The sequence below is a fragment of the Echeneis naucrates genome, chromosome 16 (genome assembly GCF_900963305.1).
Source record: "Echeneis naucrates chromosome 16, fEcheNa1.1, whole genome shotgun sequence".
In the NCBI taxonomy this organism is placed as follows: Eukaryota; Metazoa; Chordata; class Actinopteri; order Carangiformes; family Echeneidae; genus Echeneis; species Echeneis naucrates.
Window position 1 is genome coordinate 15,209,215 of NC_042526.1, and position 25,938 is coordinate 15,235,152.

Consider the following 25,938-nt stretch of genomic DNA (forward strand, 5'->3'; position numbering starts at 1 on the left):
AGACATTGGAAATTCATACTGCTCTTAATATTAGACTAGTCCCCCTTTGCTCATGTGTCATACCATTTGAATGTGCTGCAACATGAGATCATTCTTCTGCATGAACTTTCTGCTGGGCCGGCCTCATTGTAAATGAACCAAAACCAAAAAAAAAAAAAAAAGGATCAGAACGCCAGGAAAGAAATGTGGTAGTCTCACCTATTTAGGCCACAGAATGGGGATCAATTCAAATGACAGATTGGAGATATTGAATTCGGTCCCATGATGTTGGTTGTAAATTGCCCCAAAGCGTTGAAACTAATAGTATCTTATATGCAGTCATTGAATGTCTAATGTATTGTGAGATTGTGGTGCAGGTGAAATTATATTATATTATAGAAGAGAGAGAAAATGAATGGTAGGCCACAGAGCACAGTGGTAGAACTTGACAGCTGGATGAGTTGATTTTCATCTCATCCCCTCTGGTTCATGTGACAGAGTGTGTGCTTTAATTTCCAACTTCACGTCAGTATGTATCTTATTATCAATGTGCCGATAGTGTTAGTATGCTGTAAACATGGGCCATCATAGTGCGGACCTACTATAAAGCGCAGTTTCTCCCTTCTGACACCAGTCTACTGAATGTAGCCTGTTTTGCAATGTGTGCTGCTAATAAATCCAAGCACAACACACAACCGTGTCAAAGTATACTTTTAAGTATAAAATTATGCTTTTCACATTTAATCCAGGAGTAGCACACACGCACGCCCATCCATATATATGCAAGCATGCATATATACAAAATGTTGCCGGAGTGTTTAGGTTCACCCTCAACAGAATACTTGACACTTTTTATTGACTGAATCTGCATGTTACACATTGGTCATAGGAGGATCAACCCATCATTGAATTTGTCTCTTTGCATCTGAAGTCTGTTGGACCTCTTATGTTAATCACACTCTGTCTCTGTTCTCTAGAGTGCAGCAATGGAGGAGACTGTCATTTGGGAACAGCACACAGTTACACTACACAGGGTAGGTGTCTTGTTATCCTTTCCCAGATGCACTTAACATCTATCTACAGGATGTTGAAACCTGGTTCTTGTCCCAGTATCTATCTATCTTCCTGTCTTTGTCCCCCCCATCCTGACATTCTTCCTTTCCTGCCCATCTCTGATAGATCACATGATTTCTGCTCAGTTTTCTAAAGAAAAGCAAAAACTAAGAAGTAATCACATCTTCTATTTGATTGTCTCCTACACCTACATCCTTGGCTGTAAATAACACACCCTGCCACATACACAAAATGCAGATGTATACATTTCTGTTTTTAAAGATATACACTGCACAGAATAATATGGGGCACAATTCACATTTGTGCTGTCCATTGAACAGTTACTGTTTCTCACTTTGTCAGTTTAGGTCCGACCAACTTTGAAAAATGGTTTAGTGGAAAACTGTACAAGGAGATGCTGATGTTGTTTCCAGCAGATTAACAACAACCCTGTAATCTGTGTTGAAGGAGCTAAAAAGATGGATCATGCCACTTTTTATGTTGTTTCCCACAGACAGCTGAATTTGTGTCTGAATGTGTTTGTTTTTTTGTGCAGGCACCAGGGTTTGGCTTCGGGATAGCCATATCAGGAGGTCGGGATAACCCTCATTTTCAGAGCGGCGAGACTTCCATTGTCATTTCAGATGTGCTGAAAGGAGGCCCAGCAGAAGGCCTTTTGCAGTAAGATTTTGTTATTTGAAGTCCAATCAGATTGCAAGTTATAAGTATCATATTACCTTGCTTGCTCCAGAGAGACTCCAGCTTGTCTGTTCTCCATGCCTGCTCTCTTCCTCTCTGCAGGGAAAATGACAGAGTTGTTATGGTCAATGCTGTCTCCATGGATAATGTGGAGCACGCATATGCAGTTCAGCAGCTTCGTAAAAGTGGGAAAATTGCCAAAATTGTGAGTCAATGCCTCGTTTTGCATACTTCCATTTTTTTATTGTTTTATTTTTTTTCCAGAAAAAGTAGTAGAATATAAAACTTGTGCACACATGTTCTGTATCTCAATAGCTGCAGCATTTAGACAGTTATCTTCTATTTGCCTTGTATGTGAGGCTCATCTCATATCTTGTTTCCCTTGGCCAGACAATTAGACGGAAGAGGAAGGTGCACGTCCCCATGGGCCGCCTAGGGGAGAGGGAAACTATGTCTGAGCACGATGAGGAGGAGGACAGCTACGATGAGGAGATATATGAGACCAGAAGTGGACGCAGTGGTGCTTACAGTGGTGTGGGCGGGGCCATGGGCAGGCGCAGTGGCCGGACCAGTGGGCGAAGGGACAGGGAACGTGAGCGCAGTGGCTCACGGGAGAGGAGCCTCTCGCCACGCTCAGACCGCCGATCACACAACCTTCCCCCACGTCCTGCCAAGGTCACGCTTGTAAAATCCCGCAAAAATGAAGGTGAGGCTCACAAAGTCGGAGATAAAATGGGCTAGGCAAAGTTTTATGTTCTTCGAACCTATTATAGTTGGTTGTAATCCAGGAAATAACCAGCTATTTTTTATATGCCTGACTGTTACCAGACTGCCAGCTTTTAGAAAAGAATAAGACCTCCCAATCAGTATTGGTTAACTGCCAGAGTAAACAAAACTTGCCAGCCGCAGCAAAACCCAAGTCAACTCAAGTAAATCTAAGTAGAAGAGCAATTAATCTTCTTTAATCGGTACTGTTAATCCCAGCGGGAGCAGCATCTGTCACCAAAGCATGGTCAGTGCGGTGCAGTCATGTGAACTCTGTGCTAACATTGTCTTTGTTGCTGTCGTTCACTTTGTAAGCAGAATATGGCCTGCGCCTGGCCAGCCACATCTTTGTTAAGGACATTTCCCCTGAGAGTCTGGCAGCCAGGGATGGTAACATCCAAGAAGGGGATGTTGTGCTGAAGGTGAGAGAAAGAGAGTGGGGATGGAGATGAAGTAGCTTGTTGGACATTTCATATTAAAAGATTGTAAAAGCCAAAGGGAAAGAGCTCTCTTTTGGTTTTGATGGAGTTCAACAAAAGAACTGATTATGTGTACAGCTCAACCAGCCCCAGTGTGCCGTTTTCTTCTACTCTATATGATGCTATGTAACATTTGCAGTTAAATCTGCTCAGATATTTTCTCATATGAAATAGCTCCATGTGAATATCAAAGGACTTGCCTCTATTATTTGTTGTCGCTGGGGCCTCTTAAGCCTTTCTGATTTGATTTCCTCCTAACACAATTAGCTCTGCAGTTAATTTGCATTTGAGCTTGTGTCCTTAAAAGGGTGCATCTGGGGCCCTAACTTATTTTTTTCTATTTTATTGTGTTTATGGTTAAAACAAAGATAATTTTTTTGTGCTTTTGCTTCTCTCTAAGTGCTGTATCTTCATAAAAATTCTTTGACCTTGGCTTTGTTGTTTGACATATCAAGGCTATTTTTTTTTTTTCCCCCACTTCAATACTTTCAGATCAATGGCACAGTGACAGAGAACCTCTCCTTGATAGATGCCAAGAAGCTGATAGAAAGGTCAAAGGGCAAGCTAAAAATGGTTGTTCAGAGGGACGAGAGAGCCACCCTGTTGAACATCCCTGACCTCGATGACAGCATTCCTTCAGCCAACGCCTCTGACAGAGATGGTGAGAGTGATGTTGAGTGTTGAATGCAGTTGAGATGGTACATAACTTAAGAGTCTGACGTCTCAGTGTGTATTTCAGACTACAGTGGTTCAACGGTGTCTTCTGTTTGATCAGACATTTCAGATATCCATTCTCTGGCATCTGACCATTCCAATCGATCACATGACAGACATCGTAGCAGCCGTTCCCGTTCTCCAGACCGAAGATCTGAACCCTCAGACCACTCCAGACACTCACCCCCACAAATCAGCAATGGCAGGTAAAGACCAAATTTATTTTTCTGGTGAATCTGGAAAATTAATATATGGGTTTTTATCACATTTGCTCAGTTTCTCCAGCAGATTTTTAAGAAATAAAAATAAATTCATTAAAGAAACATCTTAGTCAATGCCACAATATAAACTGAGATTTATAACAAATCACATACACTAGCAGTATAACTAAATAATTGTTCCTGAAAACAGAACTTAAGCAGCCACAGTTTTGCTTTAATTGTCAGATCATTTTGTTTCTTTTTCTATTGCTGATGAACTGCTGAAAAGATAAAATGATTATACAACTAATTGAAAAATAATCAATGTTTGGAATATGGACTAATTTTTTCAATTATTTTAGATAAATGCCAAACGTTCAATAGTTTTTTGTTTTTTTATTTGACTGCATAGTAGGACTTGTGTAGTCCTATAGTAATATTAAATACCAGTTGCATAACTTGTCACTTTGCCTGTGTATGCCAGTTTGTTTGGAAAGGCTTGCATCTTTTTTTGCTTGTACAGGACTTTCAATTTCTATTTATCTGGGTTAATGGCATCCATCAGCCCACTCAGCACTTCTTTGACTGTAACCTTGTGTGAAAGTACCTAATTAATTCTTCGTTTAACCTCAATAGGGCAACACAGTTGGTCCCCTCTCACACTGCTTACTGACCCAACAAAATGTCAACCGCTAAATTGTAAAAGAGTCACACTTAGTCAAAGCTGAGACAGAACAGCAGGTGCAGTACTTAGTGTGATAGTTCAGTACTCTGCCGTGTTGTTTTCTATTTTGACAAAGGGTTTCAGATACATCAACTTCAATCACTGCAAAATAATAGTACATAGCAATGGGAAATGGCATACAAGTATAGTTTCACTGACACTGACACTTAATTTGCCTGCCTTTTTTATTCTTTTTTACACAGCTGGAGAGTACCGTAAGTCATCACTAGTTACCAGTAATTGTGTGGTACAGAATAGATTTAAAGTAGAATAATAGTAAACAGTTCTAGATCTAGAGTCATGTGTGAATGCTTTGACAAAGTCACGGTCATTCTTATAAAGTGTTGATTCATTCATCATATACTCAGTGATATCTCTTGTTTTGACTTAAGATGACAGATTCCTGTGAAAGTGTCACAGTATGCCTGTCTCTCAATGTTTTGGGGCACAAACCACATGTTTAGCTCAAGGACAATATTGTATCCACCACTGAAGAAACAAAAAGCCATCCCTCACAATCAGTGTCAACTGTTTCCTTGTGTACATGTGGCTTAGCGTTTGAACTTCATCTTTAAAATAGATTGGCGTTCAGGCAATAAATACAACTGTATGGGTGTGCATTTTCAGCAGATATTTTGATCACTTATATTAAATAACAGAAAGGAGATATGGGAACAGGTTAATAGTATTAAGCTGAACCTTTTCTGTCACCATTGATCTTTTCCCTTAGTTCAGGAAGTTGGCCATTAAAAGCACAGCCTCCTCCAGGTTCGATTGAAAAACTATTTCCTTCCTTTGTAGAAACTTCAAACAGGGCCCTTCATGGTTTCTTTGTTGAACAGGCTGTGAATTAAGCTGGATTTTGCCAGTAAAGCTGTGCCAGTGAACAAGCATGTGACTAGGTCTCAGTCAGAGTCACAGAGCAGTACCACTGGTCAATCTGCTTCTATTCTGTTCCCCTCTGATTTGTCATTTTAAAAACATTGGGAATGTCAGCATTTATCAAAACACAGGCAGATTCTGTCATTATATAAATGATTACCCCAGTCATGATTGGCCCTGATTGGTCTTCATCAGTCTACGTGGTCTTAATGTTTTAAAAACTGACATCAAAGTCAACCCTTGCAGGTCTTGAGCCAGAATCACACAGTGAAATTCACATGGAAGACAGAATCCACTCTGATGCCTTAGATAAACTGTTCTAAAAATAGGCCACAAAAGAGTAGAGAGACAAAGCGGTGACCTTCAAGACTAAGATGCAGCTTCAGACTTGAGCCGAACTTTTCCCCTGTTTTACTTTTCTTTGCCAGTGTCCACTGCAGTGAAGAGTGAAAAGTCTGACTCTAGATTTGGCCATAGTAATGTAGCTGAGATGTTGTAGTCTCAAACCTTTTCTGTTTTTGACATCACCAGTGTACACTATTTCTAATCTTATGTCACTTTTTCTGAAGATAAACTGCACAAAAGCAACAATTTTTGTCCACAGTCACAGAAGTCGTGATGACGAACGGATCTCAAAACCGTCATCAACACCAGCGAAGCTGGCAGAGGAGGTTCCTCTACCAAAGCCGAAGGAGTCAGCAATTGGTAGAGAGGAGAAACAACTCCCACCACTCCCAGGTAAGAGATTACCCATCTTCCTTTAAAACAGATAATTGCATGTACATGTAAGAGGATCACTTGCAAATTGAATTTGTTCCCCATCTACACTTTTATAAAGGACCACTTGTTTTGTTTTTTTTCCTCCTCATTTACAGCGGAACAGTAAATGGCTTCATGACAGTCAAATGAAATTCTGTTTGGACCAGTCATTTATGCCCTTTTTTAAAGCATAACAACGAAAAACTGTGAGCTCTAGACGCCTGCTGAGCCTGGCTCAGTTTGCCTAGAGCCAAGTGAAAATAAACCATATGAGTTGATCAAGTATGACGTTCCTCCCCAGCCTGCAGCACTCTGCTGCTTCTGTTTGACCTCCCTGCTCAGGACACTCTGTGCCTTGTGTGTTTATGTATGTGCTTGTGTGTGTCTTTGTATATATATTTTTTTAACAGGTTTTTTTTTTTGTGTGTGTGTGTGTGTGTGTGTGTGTGTGTGTACACTTGTTCTCAGTTAACCGTATATATCTGCTGTTAAGTTGTCTCAATTAGTGAGAGAGTATTCCTTTGTTTTAAACAGCTACAGTGCTGCTCATCATCTCTCTGCCTGAACAACGTTTGTTTTGTCGGGGGGGGGGGGGGGGTTTAGAGCCCAAACCGGTGTATGCTCAACCTGGACAGCCAGACGTAGACCTGCCAGTCAGTCCTTCTGATGCCCCCGTGCCAAGTGCTGCCCATGACGATAGTATCCTACGGTAATGTTGATATATATGTATAAAATATAAAAGTCTAGACCTTTGACAGTGCCTGACTTTTGCTGACTTCATTAAAAATCAGTGAGAAAATCATTTTAATGTGCAGTTTGGTGTTCAGTTGGAAATGAAGTTGACATTTTCATTAGTGCTCCCATGCACATCTTTCCTTCAGCTTTTTACACAAAGTGCTGCAGGTCTTACAAAGCAATTCTATGTAGTGTTGTTGATTACATGGCACATAATGGTTTGGTGGCAAGCTGAATAAGCAGCTTTGAATATTATAGGTTTCACAACTGTTTGTGCACTAGATAGTTTACTGAGGTTTTTTTCTTTTCTTCTGAGAGCAAGAATTGTAATGTTTCAAGCAAGAGTCACTTCAAATAATATATAGTAGTTTCAATGAAATCAGCCTAACACACATCTTTGTTCTCAGACCGAGCATGAAGCTGGTGAAGTTCAAGAAGGGGGAGAGCGTGGGACTGCGTCTGGCTGGAGGGAATGACGTGGGCATCTTTGTAGCCGGAGTGCTGGAGGATAGCCCAGCTGCTAAGGAGGGCTTGGAGGAGGGTGACCAAATTCTCAGGGTGAGCTACCTTATTTCCAACACAGCATGACAGTGTTTGGGCACTTGTTTTTTTCATTTAAACAAGCTGGTGTAAAAGAGATTGCAAAAATGTTGTATGTTGAAAACATAGAGCTTTTATTCTTCTCTACAAAGGATTGTCTTTGTTTCACCAAATGTGCACATGATCAGATCTGTAAATGGGCATGTTTTATGGGGTATGCATCCTCAAGCTTCTCTTTCTTATTCAGGGCTTCACACACTAACTGATTCAAAATTCCTGTGCCTCCTGGCTGGTCTCTTAGCAATGGCCCAGAGGGAGCACACACAAAAAACAGTTTCCTCTCACTGTTTGTCCCATTTCCTCACAGTCATATATCTCGCAGTTTGTACCTCCTCCTCCTTTTTCTCCAAATATACTGATGAATGGCCTTAGTTTTTTCCAGTGCAGTAAAACCTGCAGTCACCCAGGCAATGCTTAGAACAGGAAAGGCAATGTAAACCTTTATCTTAATCGAGATCTACACTTTGTCATGCATTCAATACTCTATATGCACTGTACCATAAAGCCTTCTTATCGAATTAAACATACAGTACAAAATACTAATAATTTATTCTGAAAAACCGAAACCAGTAAATCCCTGTTTCCCTGAACTCCAGGTAAATAATGTAGATTTTGCAAACATAATTCGAGAGGAGGCGGTGCTCTTCCTCCTGGACCTCCCTAAGGGTGAAGAGGTCACCATTCTGGCCCAGAAGAAGAAAGATGGTAAGTGAAGTGAGTAAGGAGAGAAGACAAGAAATACACTTGATTTAGTTCCATTGGCTTGTGTGTTTAACTTGCTGCTCCTTCCTTTTCAGTTTATCGACGGATTGTGGAGTCAGATGTCGGTGATTCCTTCTACATCCGGACACATTTTGAGTATGAAAAGGAATCTCCGTATGGGTTAAGCTTCAACAAGGGAGAAGTTTTTCGTGTGGTCGACACTCTCTACAACGGCAAGCTGGGGTCCTGGCTGGCTATCCGCATTGGCAAGAACCACCAAGAGGTGGAGAGGGGCATCATCCCGAACAAAAACAGGTGACCACATCACATGACCACATCACAATATTCACTTACCTCAAAAGAGTCATGCAATAAACAAATGTTTGTCATTGCATTAGCCAGCAAGTCCCCCCATATGTATTAGATTTGTTATGATTGTCATTGCCTTGTAATATCCTCAGGCATTGACAGTTTTGAGGTTAGTCATGCCAAGTGTATGACACATCTATTAACTTGTATTACACTGAAAACTTGTCTTTCTGCCATTTGTCAACAGAGCAGAGCAGCTCTCCAGCGTGCAGTACACTCTCCCTAAAACAGCAGGTGGTGACAGGGCCGACTTCTGGAGGTTCCGTGGTCTTCGCAGCTCGAAGAGGAACCTGAGGAAAAGCAGGGAGGACCTCTCCTCACAGCCAGTCCAGACAAAGTTCCCAGCTTATGAGAGAGTTGTACTGCGAGAGGGTGAGGAATCCAACTGAACTGCGCAGTGTGTCAATGTCAGATCATTGTATATTTATTTTATTTTTATTTTTTACATTTTACATTTTTCTGCACAGCTGGTTTCCTGAGGCCAGTTGTCATTTTTGGGCCCATTGCTGATGTTGCTCGTGAAAAACTATCCAGAGAGGAGCCAGATCTTTTTGAGCTTGCAAGTATGTTTTGAAGCATTTTATTTTAAATTTATCGGAAATAACAATAACCATTTTCATAAACATGTTTCCTTAAAAATCTCTTGAATTATTTTTTCCAGAAAGCGAACCCAGAGATGCAGGAACAGACCAGCGCAGTTCAGGAATCATTCGTCTTCACACCATCAAGCAGATCATTGACAGAGTGATTATGTCTCCCTTTTAATCATACAATATGAATGTGGAATGCTTAAATTGTTTCACTCCTGATTTTTGTTCTTTCCTGTCTTGATCCCATGAAGGACAAACATGCTGTGCTGGACATCACCCCAAACGCAGTGGACAGGCTCAACTATGCTCAGTGGTACCCTATTGTAGTCTTCCTAAATCCCGATAATAAACAGGGTGTAAAGAACATGAGGACCAGACTGTGTCCAGAGTCCAGGAAGAGTGCCAGGAAGCTGTATGAGAGAGCCATCAAACTGAGAAAGAACAACCACCACCTGTTCACCAGTGAGTGGGCGCAGTCAATTTAAAGTCTATATTGCCTCTTTTATGTGTTTTATTCCCACTTAAGTGATTGTAACTTGATATTTTCTCCCTCAGCCACCATCAACTTGAACAATATGAATGACGGCTGGTATGGAGCTCTGAAAGAAACAATCCAGCAACAGCAGAACCAGTTGGTCTGGGTGTCTGAGGGCAAGGTGAGAAAAAAACTAACCAACTGCTTGTTCTATTCCACTGCACTGCACAGCATTATATGAGTCCCTTTAGTCTGACTTTGAGAGCCATGACGGTACTGTTTCTCTGCTCTGCTCAGGCGGATGGTACTACAGAGGATGACCTGGATATCCACGATGACCGGCTCTCCTACCTGTCAGCGCCAGGAAGCGAATACTCCATGTATAGCACAGATAGCCGCCACACTTCTGACTATGAGGACACAGACACAGAGGGTGGAGCGTACACAGACCAGGAGCTGGATGAGACTTTGAATGATGAGGTGGGTCTGCCCACGGAGCCCGCCATCACCCGCTCGTCAGAGCCTGTGAGAGAAGATCCACCCGTAATTCAGGACACTCCTGGTTACCCTGGATACCAGCACCCCGTGCAACCCGACCCAGCAAGTCGTATAGACCCTGCTGGGTTCAAAATGGCTGCACCACAACAGGTAAAGTATATAAAGTATATGCATTGCAGAGCAGAGGAGGTAGATCATTTGTGTTCAGTGTCGTGTCCTGACCTTTGTTAAGATTAATGTCCAGTGTTACGTAATCAAGATCCTTTAGAAGCTACTGGTATGTTATCTATTCGAACCACATTTTTCTAAGTGCATTCTCTGCCTGGGATAAAACTGATGAGTGTAAGGAAGAAGATCATGGTGTTGGGGTGATCTTTGCTTTGTGTGCCCTTGGTAGGCTGTGTTATAAATGTCTCTTAACAATACTTCACAGCAAGATGAGGCTGCTCTTCCCATGCCCTCGTTGCCTCCGCCGGTGGTAGCGCCCCCTGCTGTTGAGCAGCCTGTACAGCTAGAGGGTATGCACCTAGAGGAGCCGCCTGCTGCAGCCGCAGCTCCTCAGGCTGACTCAGTTAGCAGCCCCAGCCCTGCCCCTGAGCTTATTCAGCCCCCACCACCACCACACGAACCCCACCCGTCTGGACCACCTGGTCCAGAACCAAAGGTACCCGCTGTTTCACCAGCCACTCGGAACCGGGCCTGGGCCCCAGCCTGCTGTTTTAACTGCCTGTCCTCTCGCACATGCTTTCCACTTGCTCTCTGCATGAAATGCCCACACTGTGTGACTCACTGAGCCCACTGTGTGTCTCTGGCTCCCAGAGACAATGTGCGACAGACTAGTCCACATGCACCACAGTGGGCTGGGAGACCAGAAGGACTGGTACATCTGAGTCTTTGACCAGGGTGAAGATATCCACAACCAGCCCTAACTGTTGCCTCTTACTTCCTTTGCATGGCTCCTAATGTTTTTTGGGTTCCTTTCAGCTTTGACTCTCTTCTGTAGATAAACAATAGTAGCAATTACAGTGGCATCGTAGTAGTAGATGTGTCGTCTGTTGTAGTGCCAGTAGTTTGACGTTGCATTAGATGCAAACTGAATGTTGGTTGCATGATGAAAGCTAACCTGCAGACAGTACTCTTGAAAATGAATACCATCAAGGAATTCTGCTTATGGAAAAACAAACTTACATCAACAAACTGCATCATGTCTTTGTTCAGTAGTCTGTCCTGCGTACCAGCCAAAAAATCAACCTTCTTCCATAGGAAGTACTGTGACTATATTTGCTGTCTCCAGGCTACACATCATATGTTTGAAATGAGGCCTTTCAGAAATGTGCTTTTGTTTATTATTTATGAAACATGTTAAATCCAGTTGTTTACATGGATTACTATCATTCTTGAAAGGCATCCTGTCAAACAGGCATTCAGGTCTGTTTTTGAATAATGTATTAAGATTTGCTTGTTTAATTGCACTTTGACATTGATGTTTGTTTAATCAATTGATAGTGAGATGGTCCGAATGATGGGGTTGATAATATTCAGTTCCTTACAATTTTGGTTAAATTTTCAGTATTGAAATTAATCTTGAAATAATTTGTAATCTTGTGATGGGGAATTATTTTTCCCCAACAGCTTTCTGTCCTTCAACATGGTGGTTTGTTAAAAGCACAAAACTGTTTTGTGATGAGTGTATTAATTTAGTGCTGTTTCTTCACAGATGTACAAGAAAGATCTGTACAATATGGAGGACCCTGTGCGCATCAACCATGGCCTGAAGCAGTCAATGAGCTACAGTCACCAGCCGCCGTACCAGGACAAACAGCCATACCGCGAATATGACCACCCGCCTTACGGATATGATGGGGGTGGCTACACAGAACCAAAGCCTCACAACACTGACTCTCACCTACACTACGACAACCGTGTGCCTCATTACAACGAACAGTGGCCCCCCTATGACCAGCAGACCTCGTCCTCACAGCCCGCAGGGTACCAGATGGGCCATCAGCAACCCATGGGCTACAACCCCCGGTCCCCCTATGATGAGGGGCCAGGGAGGGACTACAGCCCCCCTCAGCCACGCTACGATGAAGCCTCTCCAGTGGGCTATGATAACAGACCACGCCACAGTAAACCTGGGCCCATTCGTTACGACGAACCCCCACCCCCACCTCCAATTGGCTATGATGCCCGCTCTCCTTATGAGACAGAACCTCACGGCTTCCCAATTAATTCGCCTCGATCACCAGATCCTCCAAAGCAGTACTACGGTGACTCTGGTCTAAGGGCCACATATATTCCTGGGCCTCCAAACCGGGGATATAAACCATTGTTGCATGAGCCTATGATGACCTCTGATGCCACCATGACCCCTCCAAAACCAGAGACCCTGCCCTCCCCAGGTGAACCAGTGATCCCTCCAGGCCCCAAACCCCTCCCTCCTCCACCCCAAGAAGACCTGGATGAGGACCCAGCAATGAAACCACAGTCAGTGCTCAACAGAGTCAAAATGTTTGAGAATAAGCGGTCTGTTTCAATGGACAGGGCGAAAGAAGGGGCAGAGTCGACGGCAGTCAGGGTATGTTTCTCAAATACCTGCATATCTGTCACCTCACTTTTTGCCACAAAGTGTGACTGTAATTAAGGTAGTAGACAAAGCAGTCTAAATATCTCTTAACTCTACAGCTCAAAGGCTTAAGTGCTTTCAACAATGTCTTAAATATTGCTCACAGTAAAATAAACTCAAGTGAGAATCAGTCATAAATTGCTTAATTGATCAAAATCTGACTACTCTAGTAGAGTAGTAAACTGCTCTATTTATTTCTGATTTGTATACATTAGGCTAAATATCAAATAGGTCTGTTTTTATACATTTGGCAAAAACGACTTTCGCAAGGTATGCAGGTGTCAAACAAAAAAACTAAGATGGCTGCATATGTACCAAAAAACCAAAAGATTTGAAATGCTTGTCTTCCTCTGTATATGTCAGTCACAATATTGCATCCTTTTTTTCTTTGTGCAATAAATACATGTGAACAAAACTTGGACCAGATGCACAAAGTGCTAAAGAGACACGCTCTTCTTGCCTGTCAGTCTGCAGATGTTCCTAAACCTGTGAGTGCACCTGGCCCAGTACCCAAAGCCAATTCCCTCAGCAACCTGGAGCAGGAGAAGTCCACCTATAGGTACGTAGTCCTCATTACAGCACCCCAGGGCTGCAGAGAAGGTGGGTGAAGGACAAGTCATAAGATCGCTGCAAAGGTGTCACAATAGAATTAATTCACTGATGTTTGAGCACCATCTAGTGGAGTGAATCACTGAGTTGTAAGTCAGATTGTGATGTGATATGCAGAGACAGCAAAGGCACTCTGTGGGACCTCTATGGACTGCTTTAAGGTCAGAATTTCTGTGCTGAGCTTCTTACTCTGTCCAGGCTATCCAGAAGTCCTGAAATTGAGCATGTTTGAAAACAATCAGGACGTGTGCAATGTCTGCTGTCGAAATGTTCACAACAGTAAGCGGTAGAGAGGCCGTTGGGAAATAAAAAGACGTGCACCATATGTCCCTGGGTTGGAGTCAAACCTGGGATGCTGCGATAATGTGGTGTATGCACTAACCAATTGACCACCCGCTCTGCGCCCACAGCAGTTTTTATTGTTTTGGTTTTTTTTTTTCTGTACAGGGCCCCTGAGCCACAGAAGCCCCACACTAGACCCGTGGATGATGTAGTGCGTTCTAACCATTATGACCCAGATGAGGACGAGGAGTACTATAGGAAGCAGTTGTCCTACTTTGATCGGCGTAGTTTTGACAGCAAAGCTATGGGCCAGCCTCCTCCTGGCATGAACCGCTTCCATGATCTGCCCAAACCAGCTCAGCTGTCCTACCCATACAACAGGTACACAAAGAGGCACAACATTCCTGAGCTCTTCACTCAGAGCAACTGCAGAATCATGTTTATTGCATTATCTCGGTCTCCCCTTTGCAGAGTTGAGTCTGTAGAGAAGGTGAGTCCAGGGGAGAAAAGATATGAACCCCTGCCCCAAATCAGCCCCTCCTCTCAGTATGGGCCCCCAGCTTCTGCCATCCCACCCAACACACTGCCCAAGCTCAGCCCCACTGATGGTAAGCTCTCCTGTATTTCCTGCCTCTTTCTTAAGCCAAAGCATGCATTTTAAATTAATATAATCATAGCTGTCATCATCAAGCTACAAAAACTGGGCAGAAGATTCTTTTTGATAAATTGTTTTGGTATATAAAATGTCAGAAAATTAAAAGGTTGATGTCACCAACACAGCCCAAATATGCTAATTTACCAAAAGCAAACATCAATGTAGCTTATTCATAAGTTATTGTATCCTTGTTTCATTTCCAGCTAACTCCATACCTGAACCGTTGAACTCTCCCAATCCTAAACCTGAGCTTGCAGCTCTTAGGCCGGCCAGCAGGGACGAACCTACCCCAGGTGGCTACTTACCCCCGAGGGGCCTCCCAGACAAATCCCCAGTCAATGGTACTGATGCAGCACCTCCAAAGACTCTTGGCACTCCTGCTCCAACTAGCTACAACCGCTACGTCCCCAAGCCTTACACCAGCTCAGCCCGGCCTTTTGAGCGCAAGTTTGAGAGCCCAAAGTTCAACCACAACCTGCTGCCCAACGATACACAGGTGAAGGCAGACCTCCTCCCTAAACCGAGTGTGGTTAGCGGTGGCAAGCCTCAACTGTCACCACAGCCCCTGGATCACGACAGCGGCCTGGACACCTTCACACGCACTATGGACAACAGGCCAAAATACCAGCACAATAACATTAACACCATCCCCAAGGCCATCCCAGTGAGGTGAGACACAATCAGCAGCAACATGTTCTCTGAGGGTAATTGCTGAGCTGCTGATGGATAGAAATGTTTGTTCTCAGGTCATCCTCAGCTGCACACTACTCTCTACCTGGACTGTTTTGACTGATGATGCTATCTTGTGTCCCTCAGCCCCAGCGCACTGGAGGATGACGACGAGGATGAAGGGCACACAGTGGTGGCCACCGCCCGGGGGATCTTCAACTGTAATGGAGGGGTCCTTAGCTCCATCGAGACAGGCGTCAGCATCATCATCCCCCAGGGTGCCATCCCCGAGAGTGTGGAGCAGGAGATTTACTTCAAGGTGTGCCGGGACAACAGTATCCTGCCCCCCCTTGATAAAGAAAAAGGTGAGTACAGCACTGCTATACACAGTGTCTACATTTCCTGAATATGTCAACAAGACTCACTACACTGAGAATAAAAAACCCACCACCTTAGAAATACAACTTTAAAGGGCAATTGTACTTTAAAGCAAAGGATACAGAGCAACAACAGTGAGCAAGTGAAATTGTGACATTTTTGCGTGTATATTAAAACACCAGCAAGCTTTCACAGCACCTTTGCCAGCTAAATCATTGCTGGCAAAGATCTTGGTGATTCTGGATTTGTAAGTAAAGCACTAAAGATGTCTTTATTTTGAATAGTGTAAATATAAATCATGTGCTCCTGCACTGGGACAAGATCCAAGTCTGCATATTTTAAAAGAACATGTAGTGCCTGAGGTGTGTGGATAATTTATTCAATGGTTACTTCTCATTCATCACAAAGTCCTGGCAGACGACTCAATTTATCTTCTCACTGTGTAATAGATAGTCCTGTGTGCTAATTGTTTCCTGCATATTTAATCATTTGTGTGTCTGTGCAGGAGAAACGCTGCTAAGTCCGTTGGTGATGTGTGGCCCTCATGGACTCAAGTTCCTGAAACCAGTGGAGCTGCGCTTACCTCACTGTGCGTCCATGACCCCTGATGGTTGGTCTTTTGCTCTAAAATCATCCGACTCCTCGTCGGGTACGCTGTCCTCTCTCTGTCCTTTTGGGGTCTGTGGGCAGGCTTTGGTGGTTAGAGAGGAGCAGTTCTTGGTGTCTCCGTTTCATGTGTCCTATTCCGAATCACTTCTTTGTCCTGCTTGTGCTGTTTGGGCAGTTACATTCCGTGGTATTGGGCTGCAGTTGAAATTAAGATTAAAAAAAGACTCACAGATCAAACTCCACTGTCACTCAAACTATCAGTCAAATGCTTGTGACTGAGATTTTAATGTAATAAGTTGAAATACAAAATAGTCAGACAGCGTTTATACCAAAAACCTGTTTCACTAGAGCATGATGTGTGATGAGCCACCATGAGTGTGATTAGTTGAATATTCATCACATGATCTGACTCCAGTTATACAAAAAAGTTCTTTCAGACACACATTTGATCAACCTCTGAAGCAGGCCACCACCACCACAGATGATACAGTAACATGGTTGTTTACATCTGAGAACCTGAACCAGCACTGATGGGCCTTAACTCAAGTTGAGCAACAGAACTTCATGGCATGTCCTGAGTGTATTTGTACATGAAATCATCAAACTCATCAGATGTCTGTTTTCCGCAGTAGGAACTGAAACTGCCCCTGTTGTGTTTTGAGCTTCTTCTTTGTTTCTTTCTTTTCTGTGTTTTAAGATGAGGGGAATTTCTCCAGCAGCTGAAGTCTCATGTCTCTGTTTCCCTCAGGTGATCCCAAAACCTGGCAGAACAAATCTCTCCCTGGAGACCCAAACTACCTGGTGGGTGCAAACTGTGTATCTGTGCTCATTGACCACTTCTGAAGAGGGCAACAGCTGGTCTGTTACTGAATGTGTTTAAACAGGGGACCTGGGTTGCCCCTGCCGTGCTCCCTGCACTGTGGCAGGTTGCACAACGCTCCATGAAGTATGAACTTGACACTCTCACATTGTTTACTGTGCCCAAAATTAAAAAAAAAAAAAAAGAGAAGAAAAAGAAACACACACACACACACAAACAAGGAGAGTCGGAAGAGCCCATGATCTCCAAGGCTGTACTCTTGTTTTGTTTCGTTTTGTTTTGTTTTTTTCATATATATATCTATATCTATATATAGATATGGATATATATTTTTTTAATTATTATTTTTGGGTGCTTTCAAGGCTTGCAAAAAAAATTAAAATTAAAAGAAGTTATTTAAACAAAGGAACTGAAGTTGGAATGCATGACCAGTGCACAGACTGAATAATCTCATTTTGACATTTTTAGCTACTTTTGTAAAAAGGTCAGAGCAGTGCGAGACAAAGGAGAATTTTGGAAACTTGTTTAATATTGCCATGGGATTTTTGTGTACTGTAATGATATACAAAAAAAAAAAAACAAACAAACTAAACGCTCACAAACAGTAAGGTTGGTAAATGCAAAACATTTGTTTGTGAGTTCTGTGGTCATGTGTTTCACTCATGAAGGATCTCTGAAGACTTGAGAAGTGCTGAACCTGACCCATGAAAGAAGACGTAGGTATCATACAGATAGAGAAAATAATGTGACGAATGAAGGATAAGTATTAGTATCAGACACCAGTTTGTTCTAACGGGGCCGTCTCTGTTTCGAACTGATGTTTTGTAGCAATGTTTTACCGTAGATAAATGTACTGACTTGATTTTACAAACTCCTGCTGTCTAGAGATCTATGCATGTGCTATGACTCAGGTCCAGAAGCCTGCTACTACTAAGTTCAACACATGAAAATCCCATCGTACACTGCAAGCAGTGATGCCTTATCTGCATATTAACTTTTCAGTGAAAACTTTAAAACATCAGATCCTTCAGTTATAGCGATCACTACGGAAGAAAAACTTGTCTCCGCATTTTCTCATAACCAGTCAAATTGGATTTAGCACACGAGAATAAATGAGGCTGATGAAAAGGTATGCTTTCTTTTACTGCTATGCATATGAAGTCTGAGGAAATACAAAAAACTAGAAGATGTTTAAATTGTGGCTGTACATACTGCTAGCATATGGCCTTGGTTCTCTGTAAATCAACTTTTGTACATCTTTGTTATTTTGTATAAAAGAGAAAATGTTTGTTAAAAAAGACAAAGCGGTTACATTGGTTATGTTTGTATTCTGGTTATACCCCTGAGCCTTGGAACTGACATAAGCAGTAATAAGTCCGTCTTTTCTACCAACATATACACACACTACTTAAGGCATTTTTAACAGTCAGAAAACTTTTTATTCTTATTTACGAAATAGAGAAGTGCTTGCTTTAAATGATTTTAAAAGATGTACTTGAGGGGGTCTGCTGTGAAGCGTGGTCCCTTTCATTATTTGTGATACTGGATGCTGTATTGTGTGCCCTGAAATGTATTTTTGTACTAATAGACAATTTATTATGGCACATCAGTACTATTTTCTTTTGATATGATAACACTGCTTCAACCCAACACTAGTTTATTCTCCTGTGTGGCTGACATTCTTTTATTTATTTTTATTTGTCTTTTGCTCAACTTTTTTTTTTCCCCCCCCCTTTGCGGCACATTTCTAAGTATACCACTGTATTAATAAATAAATTCATTTTTAAAGTAACGGTTCTGTAGATTTCAGTGGTGTGTGTTGCTCCAAACTTCCACATTGTGTGGGTTGTGATGTCAGAGATCAGAGGGTGTCAGAAGGTGATAGGCCTTTTATACCGCACGGTGAAAAGTGGGAATAAATTGATGCAAACACTGCATGGGTTTCCTATTAAATGTTTTCTGAATGTTCTGCGAACAAATCTGTAAACATTTTTGTGAACATCAGCAAGTTTTGTGCAAACTAAGACTTGCCTGAATACTCCCTAAACAGGAAAAAACATATTGTGACATGTTTGTCATGTGGGGGGGGGGGGGGTGATGTTGCTTCTTCATCTCAGAGGTTGTGTTGGTTAATCTCCCCAGCAGAGTCCATAAATGTGATAAGAGCACATTGGCAGCTTGGAGATAAACAACAGAGTAAAGTGACGTAAAGATCTCCACACCTCTTATGATAAATGATAAAGATCGCAGTATCAGCCCTCAGCACAACCTGACACAAGCTGACTGTACATAGCATCCATGCAAAGATTAACTGATGTTTGCACAATAGGCGGCAGAATGAGGGTTAATAATTAATAAAAAAGAAAATATTGACTATTATTTAAATTGTATAAAGTAGTGAATCTATCACTGAAAACAAAAATATATATTGGTTAATTATACACTGAGAGGGGCAGAACAGTGGACATAGTGGTTAGCGCTGTTGTCTCACAACAAGAAGGTCGCAGGTTCGATTCCCAGGTCTGAGGCCTTTCTGTGTGGCTTTTGCATGTTGCATCTTCCATGCATGTTTGCATGGAAGATGAATGAATATAAACTGAGATTCAGAGGAAATGATGATCACGCTTTAATTGTTAAAGGTACAGTGAGACAATCCTGTGCATCACATTATGGATTATATGTACAAAATATGTTGAGATGGAGAGCAGCTGAGTTTATTCGAAAAAGTGATCCCTTAAAATGATGTGGAATTTCAAAGCACGTCTGCCCCTGAGATTAGTTGGCGGCAAAAAAACCTTCACGTGTGTTTTGTCGAGATTTGGTAAACAAAGCACTTGACTACATTTGTCTCTGTGTTAGAGTTTGATTTCCAGAGACGCGATCGCTCTGTAGATCTCGTCAGTGAGGGGGACGTATGTCTTTTTCTCAGTATCCAGGAAGTATAAACGGTCTCTGATGTGAGCTGGGTTGAATCCCTCCTCTACCAACCTGACTTTCTTCATCTTGAATGTTCCCGTCATCTCCAGGCAGGCCTAAAAGAAAAAACCTCTTAGTCCAAGTCAAGGCTTAAAAACGTACAAATGAGGGGACTCCGCCCAGGCCCCTGCTCCCCCTGACACCGGAGCCGAAAGCCGAAAGAGGAAAACAAAGGCTTTGTTACCTGAATCCTGATGAATCGAGGTCTTGCGTACGCTGGGAGGTAGCTGACGACCTGTTTGTAGGTCCCTGAACAGTCAAAGTGTTCTCCTTCTTTTATAGTGACGGCTGCCATGCCAATCCGCCCCTCGTGGCCTAAACAGTGTTGGATTCACACACAGATTATGTTACAATGCACAGAAAGCTGATTCATTATTTGTTCCCCTTAATAAAACGTACAATAGAACTATCTCTACAGGACTATTACAGCACTTCTACCTTCAACTTTAACACCATAGACATTTGCCTCTAAAATGCCAGGAGCCATGGTGAGAATGTCCGCAACTTCCGACGTGGCGACGTTCTCTCCTTTCCATCTACAACAAACACACAGACGCAGTTTTTTTTCCAACAAACACACAAAAACCTAGTGTGTCATCTGGCCCCATTCGGCCTGCAGTGTTAGGCCTAATGACACCAATCTGAGAGCTTACAGCGGATGAAGTCACATTTTTTGAAGCATCCCTAAAAATGAAGAGAGTCCCCACTAAGCCACCAAATCTGATCCGATCACAGTGACACTTCACTGTAGCAATCTTATTAACTATAGATTTAATAGATTTAAACAAAACTGGATCAAGTGAGTTCCTGTTTGAACATGAAAAAACAACAACAGATATGATAGATCAACACCAAGCTTACCTGAAAGTGTCACCGACTCGATCCTGGAAGTACACAAAGTTGTCGCTGTCCAGCCGAAGCAAATCGCCCGAGTTGAAGTACAGGTCACCTTTCCTCAAAACGTCTTGAAGCCTCTTCTTCTCGGTCTGTTGCTTGTCACCTGCGTAGCCAATGAAGGGAGACCTCCAAGTGATCCTTCCCACCAGAAGTGCCGTCTCGCCTGACATAAAGAAACAAGAAAAATATCCATCACAACTACCCAGAGGAGATCTTTCTCTTCGGCTTCAAATTGCTTATTTCGCACAACCAGCAAAAGCCCAGTGATGTAAAAATGTACTAAGTAAAACAAGACGAAGCGGCTTTTACCTTTTACCAGTCCACTTTCAGTAACAGACCGTCACAAACCTTTACTTACTCCTGGTCTTAGGTCAAAATGAAAAATAAAAAGGAATAAATGTGCTGCTTCACCTTTGGCTGCTTTGATGCACAGACCCTCAGAGTTTCTGATGGGCTCCTCCTTGTCAATGTCAAACTTGATGAAAGTGTAGGGAAAGAAAAACTGGAAAGAAAAAAAAGAAATGGTTAAAGTCTCCAGCTGCTAATGTATAGTTTTCCCAGTTTGGTCCACGGAGCCGTTCAGTAGATGTTAATGTTAAAAAATGTCTCCTGTTTCAGCTCCGTGTGTTAGCTGACTGCTAATGAGAAGATACGACTAAACACACTAAACACAACCGGCACTGACTCATTATTCATTTTTGCAGTCAAGCCAAATGAAAGTTTGCTCATCGGGGTCATCACACAATATTGAAATCTGTATCAAATGCCATGCTCATTTTTAGTCGTCGTCGAGACATTTTCTTCTCAAAAACCCAAATGTCTTCCTGCTCAGGAGTCACCAGAGGAAAGGTCAGAGGATTTGGGATTTCAGTGTCTGCAGAAGTGTGTGTTAATCCAGCCAATGTTTGCTGAGACCTTTGTGACTGGTGGACTGACAGACTGACCCTCAGACTTTGCCCTACTCACCCGATGGACAAAATTGGCTCTGCCCACTGCGCCGATCTTTGAAGTGTAGTTTATGAAGCCAATGTTTCCTTCAGTTGCAGCGTACAACTCTCTGACATGAATGTTACCAAAACGATTCAGAAACTCAGACCAAATGTCACTCCGGACCCCGTTTCCGATGGCGATCCTGACTTTGTGGTTCTTGTCATTGTCTTTCTGCAAACGGTGAGATGAGTTCTGATCAGTAACAGAGACTGTTAGAGCAGTAAATATGTAACCTCAGCAGAGACGCGGGGTGATCTTTTACCTTGGGCGTGTTGCAAAGGTAACGCATTGTTTCTCCAATGTACTGCATCACTGTCACGTTATGTTCCCTGCAGTCCTCCCAGAACTGAGATGCCGAGAACTTCCTCCTCAGAACAATGGTTATACCTGCAATGACAGACCGTTTATCTTCCAGTAAACACAATCGCCCTCTTGCCTGGTGGCGCCAGATGTGTGGATGATTTGTCTTAGAAGGACGAAGAGGATGGTCACCGCTATCCAGGGCTCCAGCCATTCCGATGAGGAAGCCCGCGCTGTGATACAGAGGCAGGTTGACGTAGAAAACGTCGTCTGCTGTGATTCCACACAACGACTGGATGAAGCAGCCGGCCCAAACCCGTTCATGGGTGACAACTGCTGCTTTGGGCAAACCTGTCAAGGCATGAAAAAAAGAATAAATAAATAAATAAATAAATAAATAAAATGAATAATACACAAGTTAATAATCAGTTATTTCAGGTTCTTGAGCACAAGAAAGGGAACACCCGCAGATCAACTCCCCACCCCCCTCCCAAAAAAGAAATAAATCCTAGTCTGAAGATCCAAAGGGGTTGAAATGTCAGATGGACGTGCGGTTCAACCAATCTCTCGATAAATTGGTGTAATATCGTAGCAGTATTAAACCAACAGGTATGCTCTTACATTTCACAGACTAAATCTCCAAATATAGAGGGGCTAGTTGCAGTACATGAAAACTGCCTGTGTCATGCAGGACCGAAAAGAAATTGGTTCAGTAAAAAGGTCAGTAAATGATGTGGGATCCAAAACGAAATGAAATCAAATTTGAGACTTATCTCCATGGCGATGTAGCTTTTCAGTGCTGTTCTGTTTTCACAGAGGCTTCCTCGTGTACCTGTGGTGCCTGACGTGTAGATATACAGAGCTGTGCTCCTGATGCCGACGTTGGCCCTGAGGTCCCGGGACAGAGGCCGGTCTGAGGCCTGGGAGATTTTGTCCGACAAAGAACTGATACCCTTGATGCTGCAGCTGTCAGACAGGAGGTACACGCTGATGCCCTGCTCTCTGAGCGACGGGAGCACCTCCTCCATGGCGTCCTGCAGCTCTGCAAACGCACAAAAACTTTCAGCTCCACACAGCTCGGTTGTGTAACTGTGTCCGTGCAACACATGCAGGCCTGCCTCGCGTTACCCTGTGGAATGGCACATGGTCGACAACCTCATCCCCAATGTATGTATTTCTTAGGAATGAGGTTTCAGGCTATAATGGGAGGCCAGCAAAGCCGTCCTGAGAGCAATATGAGCTGAATGTGGAGCAGACCGGCTGAAGCCACGGGGGACAGAAAGGGAGCCAAACTTTCTGAGGAAACCGTCGGATACAATTCAGCCATTATGTGAATCTTACAGATGCTTACCGCTCTGCTTAGATTCATTTAGAATAAACAAAGCAGAAGTAAAATAACAACAAATGGGAATCTCATTTCTCCTTTGGCTTTATTTTTAATCACCGTTTCTTGTGAAATGTCGGAGTTTTTTTCCTGTTCGTGCTTTGAAAGGCCTTTTGAAGGAACCATCAGGGAGATGAGGGTGGACAAGGGATGCAAAGAGAGCTCTCTGGACCTACCTGCTGTTTAATGTCACAGGATAATCGTAGGATTGGGTGAAATACTCAAACTGCACTGAGGTAGAAATTTAATGAAATCCAGTGACTACTGGAGTCAGAGTGCTCTCCTTTACCACACATCATAAACTCAGCACCGAGTCACCCCTGTTCTCTGAACTGAGGAATAAGCCTGAGTGTGGGACAGTGTGTGTGTGTTTGAGGGGGGGGGGGGGGGGGTTCTCCTGACACACACCTTCCCGCCTTTCTGTCCTACCTGGAGACACGATGAGGACTTTGGCCCCGCAGCAGGAGAAGCAGTGCAGCAGAGACTTGGACCTGATGTTGAAGTTGAGCAGGGCGGCCGGACAGCCCAGTTTGGCCAGACCGAGCCAGATCCACACATAGCAGGGCTCATTGGGCAGGAACAGGGCCACCGTGTCCCCCTCCCGGAGCCCGGCCTCGGCCTGCAGGGCCCGGGCCACCTTGTTGCTCCGTCTGTCCACCTCCCCGTATGAGTACTGCCGACCCTCGAAGATGATGAAGGTCTTGTCCGGGTGTCTCCTGACCCGGTCCAGGAAGCGGTCCAGGACGCTGTAGAAAGGTTTGATTTTTTTGTATCTGAGCAGCCTGAAGCCCACCCCGATGCTCCTCACGATGTGGATGCAGTCCGCCTTCAAGTAAGGGAAAAAGTTTCTGAGGAAGAAGCAGCTGAGGACGGCCAGGCCGACCAGCACGGAGACGCACAGGTCCATCTTTCCGGTCGCACAGAGCTGCAGGCACCGGCCGGCAGGGAGCCGGATCAGCCGGGTCGGAACAGCCGGGTCGGATCAGCCGGGGTGGAGCAGCCGGATCAAATCAGCCGGGATGGAGCAGCAGGATCAGCCGGGTCGGAGCAGCCGGATCAAATCAGCCGGGATGGAGCAGCGGGATCAGCCGGATCAGCCGGGTCGGAGCAGCCGGATCAAATCAGCCGGGATGGAGCAGCAGGATCAGCCGGGTCGGAGCAGCCGGATCAAATCAGCCGGGATGGAGCAGCAGAATCAGCCGGGTCGGAGCAGCAGCTACTCTGCTACAACTCTCGGATATGTGTGGCAAAGTTCAGCCTGAGAGTCCGGGGCGGTCCTGGTCCGGCCCAGACACCCCTCCTTCATTCCGCTGGCGTCCTGGTTGCCAGATCGGGTGTTTCCTTGGGACTCCCTGACTCATTTTCCCATCCGGATCCATGTTCATGCTGCTCCCTGATCCCAGGTCTGCCGGTCTCACGAAAGGGATTCAACAAACAGACGAAACCCGGCCGAGTCCAGAGAGTCCTCCACAATGTTCATGTCCTCCGTACTCCAACAGACCGATGTCCCAACAGGGGCGGAAATCTGCGCTCCTCCTGTCAACATGTCTTTGCGCGTCATCGGCTTTAACAAAAACTGGCAACTCTTGTTTTGAATCCGCAATCTGGGCAAGTAGTGGGCTGGTCCTCCTCACACTGAACTGTTTGTTTAGTGATTTATGGAGAGGAGCGCACACACACTCACACACAGGTCAGAAATAACAGCAACACTTCTGCTCCCCCGCAGACACGTTTGGTAAAGCTGGCTGATGTGAGTTAGTTATTTGTGTGAACAACATCCGTTCAGCGAGTCGAAAACGTGTGTGGTGTGCTGCAAATCAAAACCAAAAACCTGCAAAACGATCTGAAAATGGTCAAGTGAGAGGCGTGTTGATTTGCTGCCTGCTGCTTCCTTTGGTGGGGGCAACATTTTGCTCCTGATTCCTCGGCACTGACTGACCATGATGGTCCTGGTGGGGCTGCTGCCTGCTAAAGGCCTTCCGTTTCAGATTGCTGCTGAACTGATTTGCACGTCACACCACCACCAAACATAGCTGTTCCCAGAAAATATGTGGCAGGACAGGTGTGTTTGGCTATCGCCCTCACTGCCTGGCCATCCTTAGGCAGCTGTGACAGCTGAGGACGAGCTAAAGGCCAGGATGAACCCCCTCACTCCTCCCTGGTCTGGTCTCACACAGTCTATTACGAAAGATGCATTCGGACGGTCCTTGTCTGCTTGTGAAGTTGAATATCTGTCAAAGTTTATAAGCAGGACAGGACATTGACCTCAACCAGTGACATGTTTACACAGTGACACGGTGAAGCGCAGGGAAGGTCCACATTCCCGTGCTTCTTATCTGATAGCCAGTCTTCACTGTGCCATTCACCAAGAACAAAGGCAAAGTGTGTTTGTTTAAGGTCACTCTGCATTTGCTCCCTGCACTGGTTTCAATGAGTCCAATCCAAGTGATAAACCTCCATGTTGCTATAATGAGTGCAGTGAGACAGAAGCACATCTAGCACTGGGCCCAGGCCGGACTC

General features: G+C 43.9%; 2 protein-coding genes across 8 annotated transcripts in view; one reads left to right on the forward strand and one right to left on the reverse strand.

The window, feature by feature from the left end:
• The window catches only part of tjp1b (tight junction protein 1b), a 28,698-nt gene extending 11,248 nt beyond the window's left edge, over nucleotides 1–17,450 (forward strand). For all 5 annotated transcript variants that reach the window (XM_029523757.1, XM_029523762.1, XM_029523759.1 and 2 more), the window contains exons 2-28: nucleotides 957–1,013; nucleotides 1,589–1,713; nucleotides 1,834–1,936; nucleotides 2,122–2,437; nucleotides 2,812–2,918; nucleotides 3,468–3,636; nucleotides 3,751–3,895; nucleotides 6,100–6,233; nucleotides 6,858–6,963; nucleotides 7,397–7,547; nucleotides 8,186–8,294; nucleotides 8,387–8,606; nucleotides 8,848–9,032; nucleotides 9,128–9,223; nucleotides 9,322–9,404; nucleotides 9,502–9,712; nucleotides 9,806–9,906; nucleotides 10,023–10,373; nucleotides 10,657–10,887; nucleotides 11,941–12,801; nucleotides 13,317–13,408; nucleotides 13,906–14,121; nucleotides 14,212–14,348; nucleotides 14,599–15,064; nucleotides 15,212–15,429; nucleotides 15,948–16,091; nucleotides 16,800–17,450. In XM_029523757.1, the coding sequence (XP_029379617.1) occupies nucleotides 966–1,013; nucleotides 1,589–1,713; nucleotides 1,834–1,936; nucleotides 2,122–2,437; nucleotides 2,812–2,918; nucleotides 3,468–3,636; nucleotides 3,751–3,895; nucleotides 6,100–6,233; nucleotides 6,858–6,963; nucleotides 7,397–7,547; nucleotides 8,186–8,294; nucleotides 8,387–8,606; nucleotides 8,848–9,032; nucleotides 9,128–9,223; nucleotides 9,322–9,404; nucleotides 9,502–9,712; nucleotides 9,806–9,906; nucleotides 10,023–10,373; nucleotides 10,657–10,887; nucleotides 11,941–12,801; nucleotides 13,317–13,408; nucleotides 13,906–14,121; nucleotides 14,212–14,348; nucleotides 14,599–15,064; nucleotides 15,212–15,429; nucleotides 15,948–16,091; nucleotides 16,800–16,894 (5,220 nt within the window). In that variant the 5' untranslated portion in view covers nucleotides 957–965 and the 3' untranslated portion in view covers nucleotides 16,895–17,450. The remainder of the gene's footprint in view (nucleotides 1–956; nucleotides 1,014–1,588; nucleotides 1,714–1,833; nucleotides 1,937–2,121; nucleotides 2,438–2,811; nucleotides 2,919–3,467; nucleotides 3,637–3,750; nucleotides 3,896–6,099; nucleotides 6,234–6,857; nucleotides 6,964–7,396; nucleotides 7,548–8,185; nucleotides 8,295–8,386; nucleotides 8,607–8,847; nucleotides 9,033–9,127; nucleotides 9,224–9,321; nucleotides 9,405–9,501; nucleotides 9,713–9,805; nucleotides 9,907–10,022; nucleotides 10,374–10,656; nucleotides 10,888–11,940; nucleotides 12,802–13,316; nucleotides 13,409–13,905; nucleotides 14,122–14,211; nucleotides 14,349–14,598; nucleotides 15,065–15,211; nucleotides 15,430–15,947; nucleotides 16,092–16,799) is intronic.
• Nucleotides 17,451–19,070: 1,620 nt separating this feature from the next.
• On the reverse strand, nucleotides 19,071–24,947 carry slc27a2 (solute carrier family 27 member 2). Of its 3 annotated transcripts, none has more exons than XM_029523763.1 (10): nucleotides 23,848–24,944; nucleotides 22,867–23,076; nucleotides 22,227–22,385; nucleotides 21,997–22,121; nucleotides 21,711–21,905; nucleotides 21,156–21,246; nucleotides 20,709–20,907; nucleotides 20,286–20,383; nucleotides 20,032–20,162; nucleotides 19,073–19,903 (listed from the first exon to the last, which is right to left on the reverse strand). In XM_029523763.1, the coding sequence occupies exons 1-10, from the start codon at nucleotides 24,323–24,325 to the stop codon at nucleotides 19,727–19,729; spliced, it is 1,863 nt and encodes a 620-aa protein (XP_029379623.1). In that variant the 5' UTR covers nucleotides 24,326–24,944; the 3' UTR covers nucleotides 19,073–19,726. The 3 variants fall into 3 exon arrangements, 2 of the variants coding, with proteins under 2 accessions (XP_029379624.1, XP_029379623.1); XR_003841843.1 differs by having other exon boundaries at nucleotides 19,762–19,903; nucleotides 20,314–20,383; nucleotides 23,848–24,947; XM_029523764.1 differs by lacking the exon at nucleotides 22,227–22,385 and having other exon boundaries at nucleotides 19,071–19,903; nucleotides 23,848–24,945.
• Nucleotides 24,948–25,938: the final 991 nt, after the last annotated feature.

What these genes read in the sequence shown, in the direction of transcription:
- slc27a2 (XM_029523763.1), bottom strand. Translation starts at nt 24,325, where the DNA reads ATGGACCTGTGCGTCTCCGTGCTGGTCGGCCTGGCCGTCCTCAGCTGC. An exon ending in GAGCCAATTTTGTCCATCGG is followed by an intron (nt 21,247 to 21,710) that starts GTGAGTAGGGCA and finishes TTTTCTTTCCAG; the next exon opens with TTTTTCTTTCCCTACACTTT. An exon ending in CTCGATTCATCAGGATTCAG is followed by an intron (nt 19,904 to 20,031) that starts GTAACAAAGCCT and finishes TTTTTCTTTTAG; the next exon opens with GCCTGCCTGGAGATGACGGG.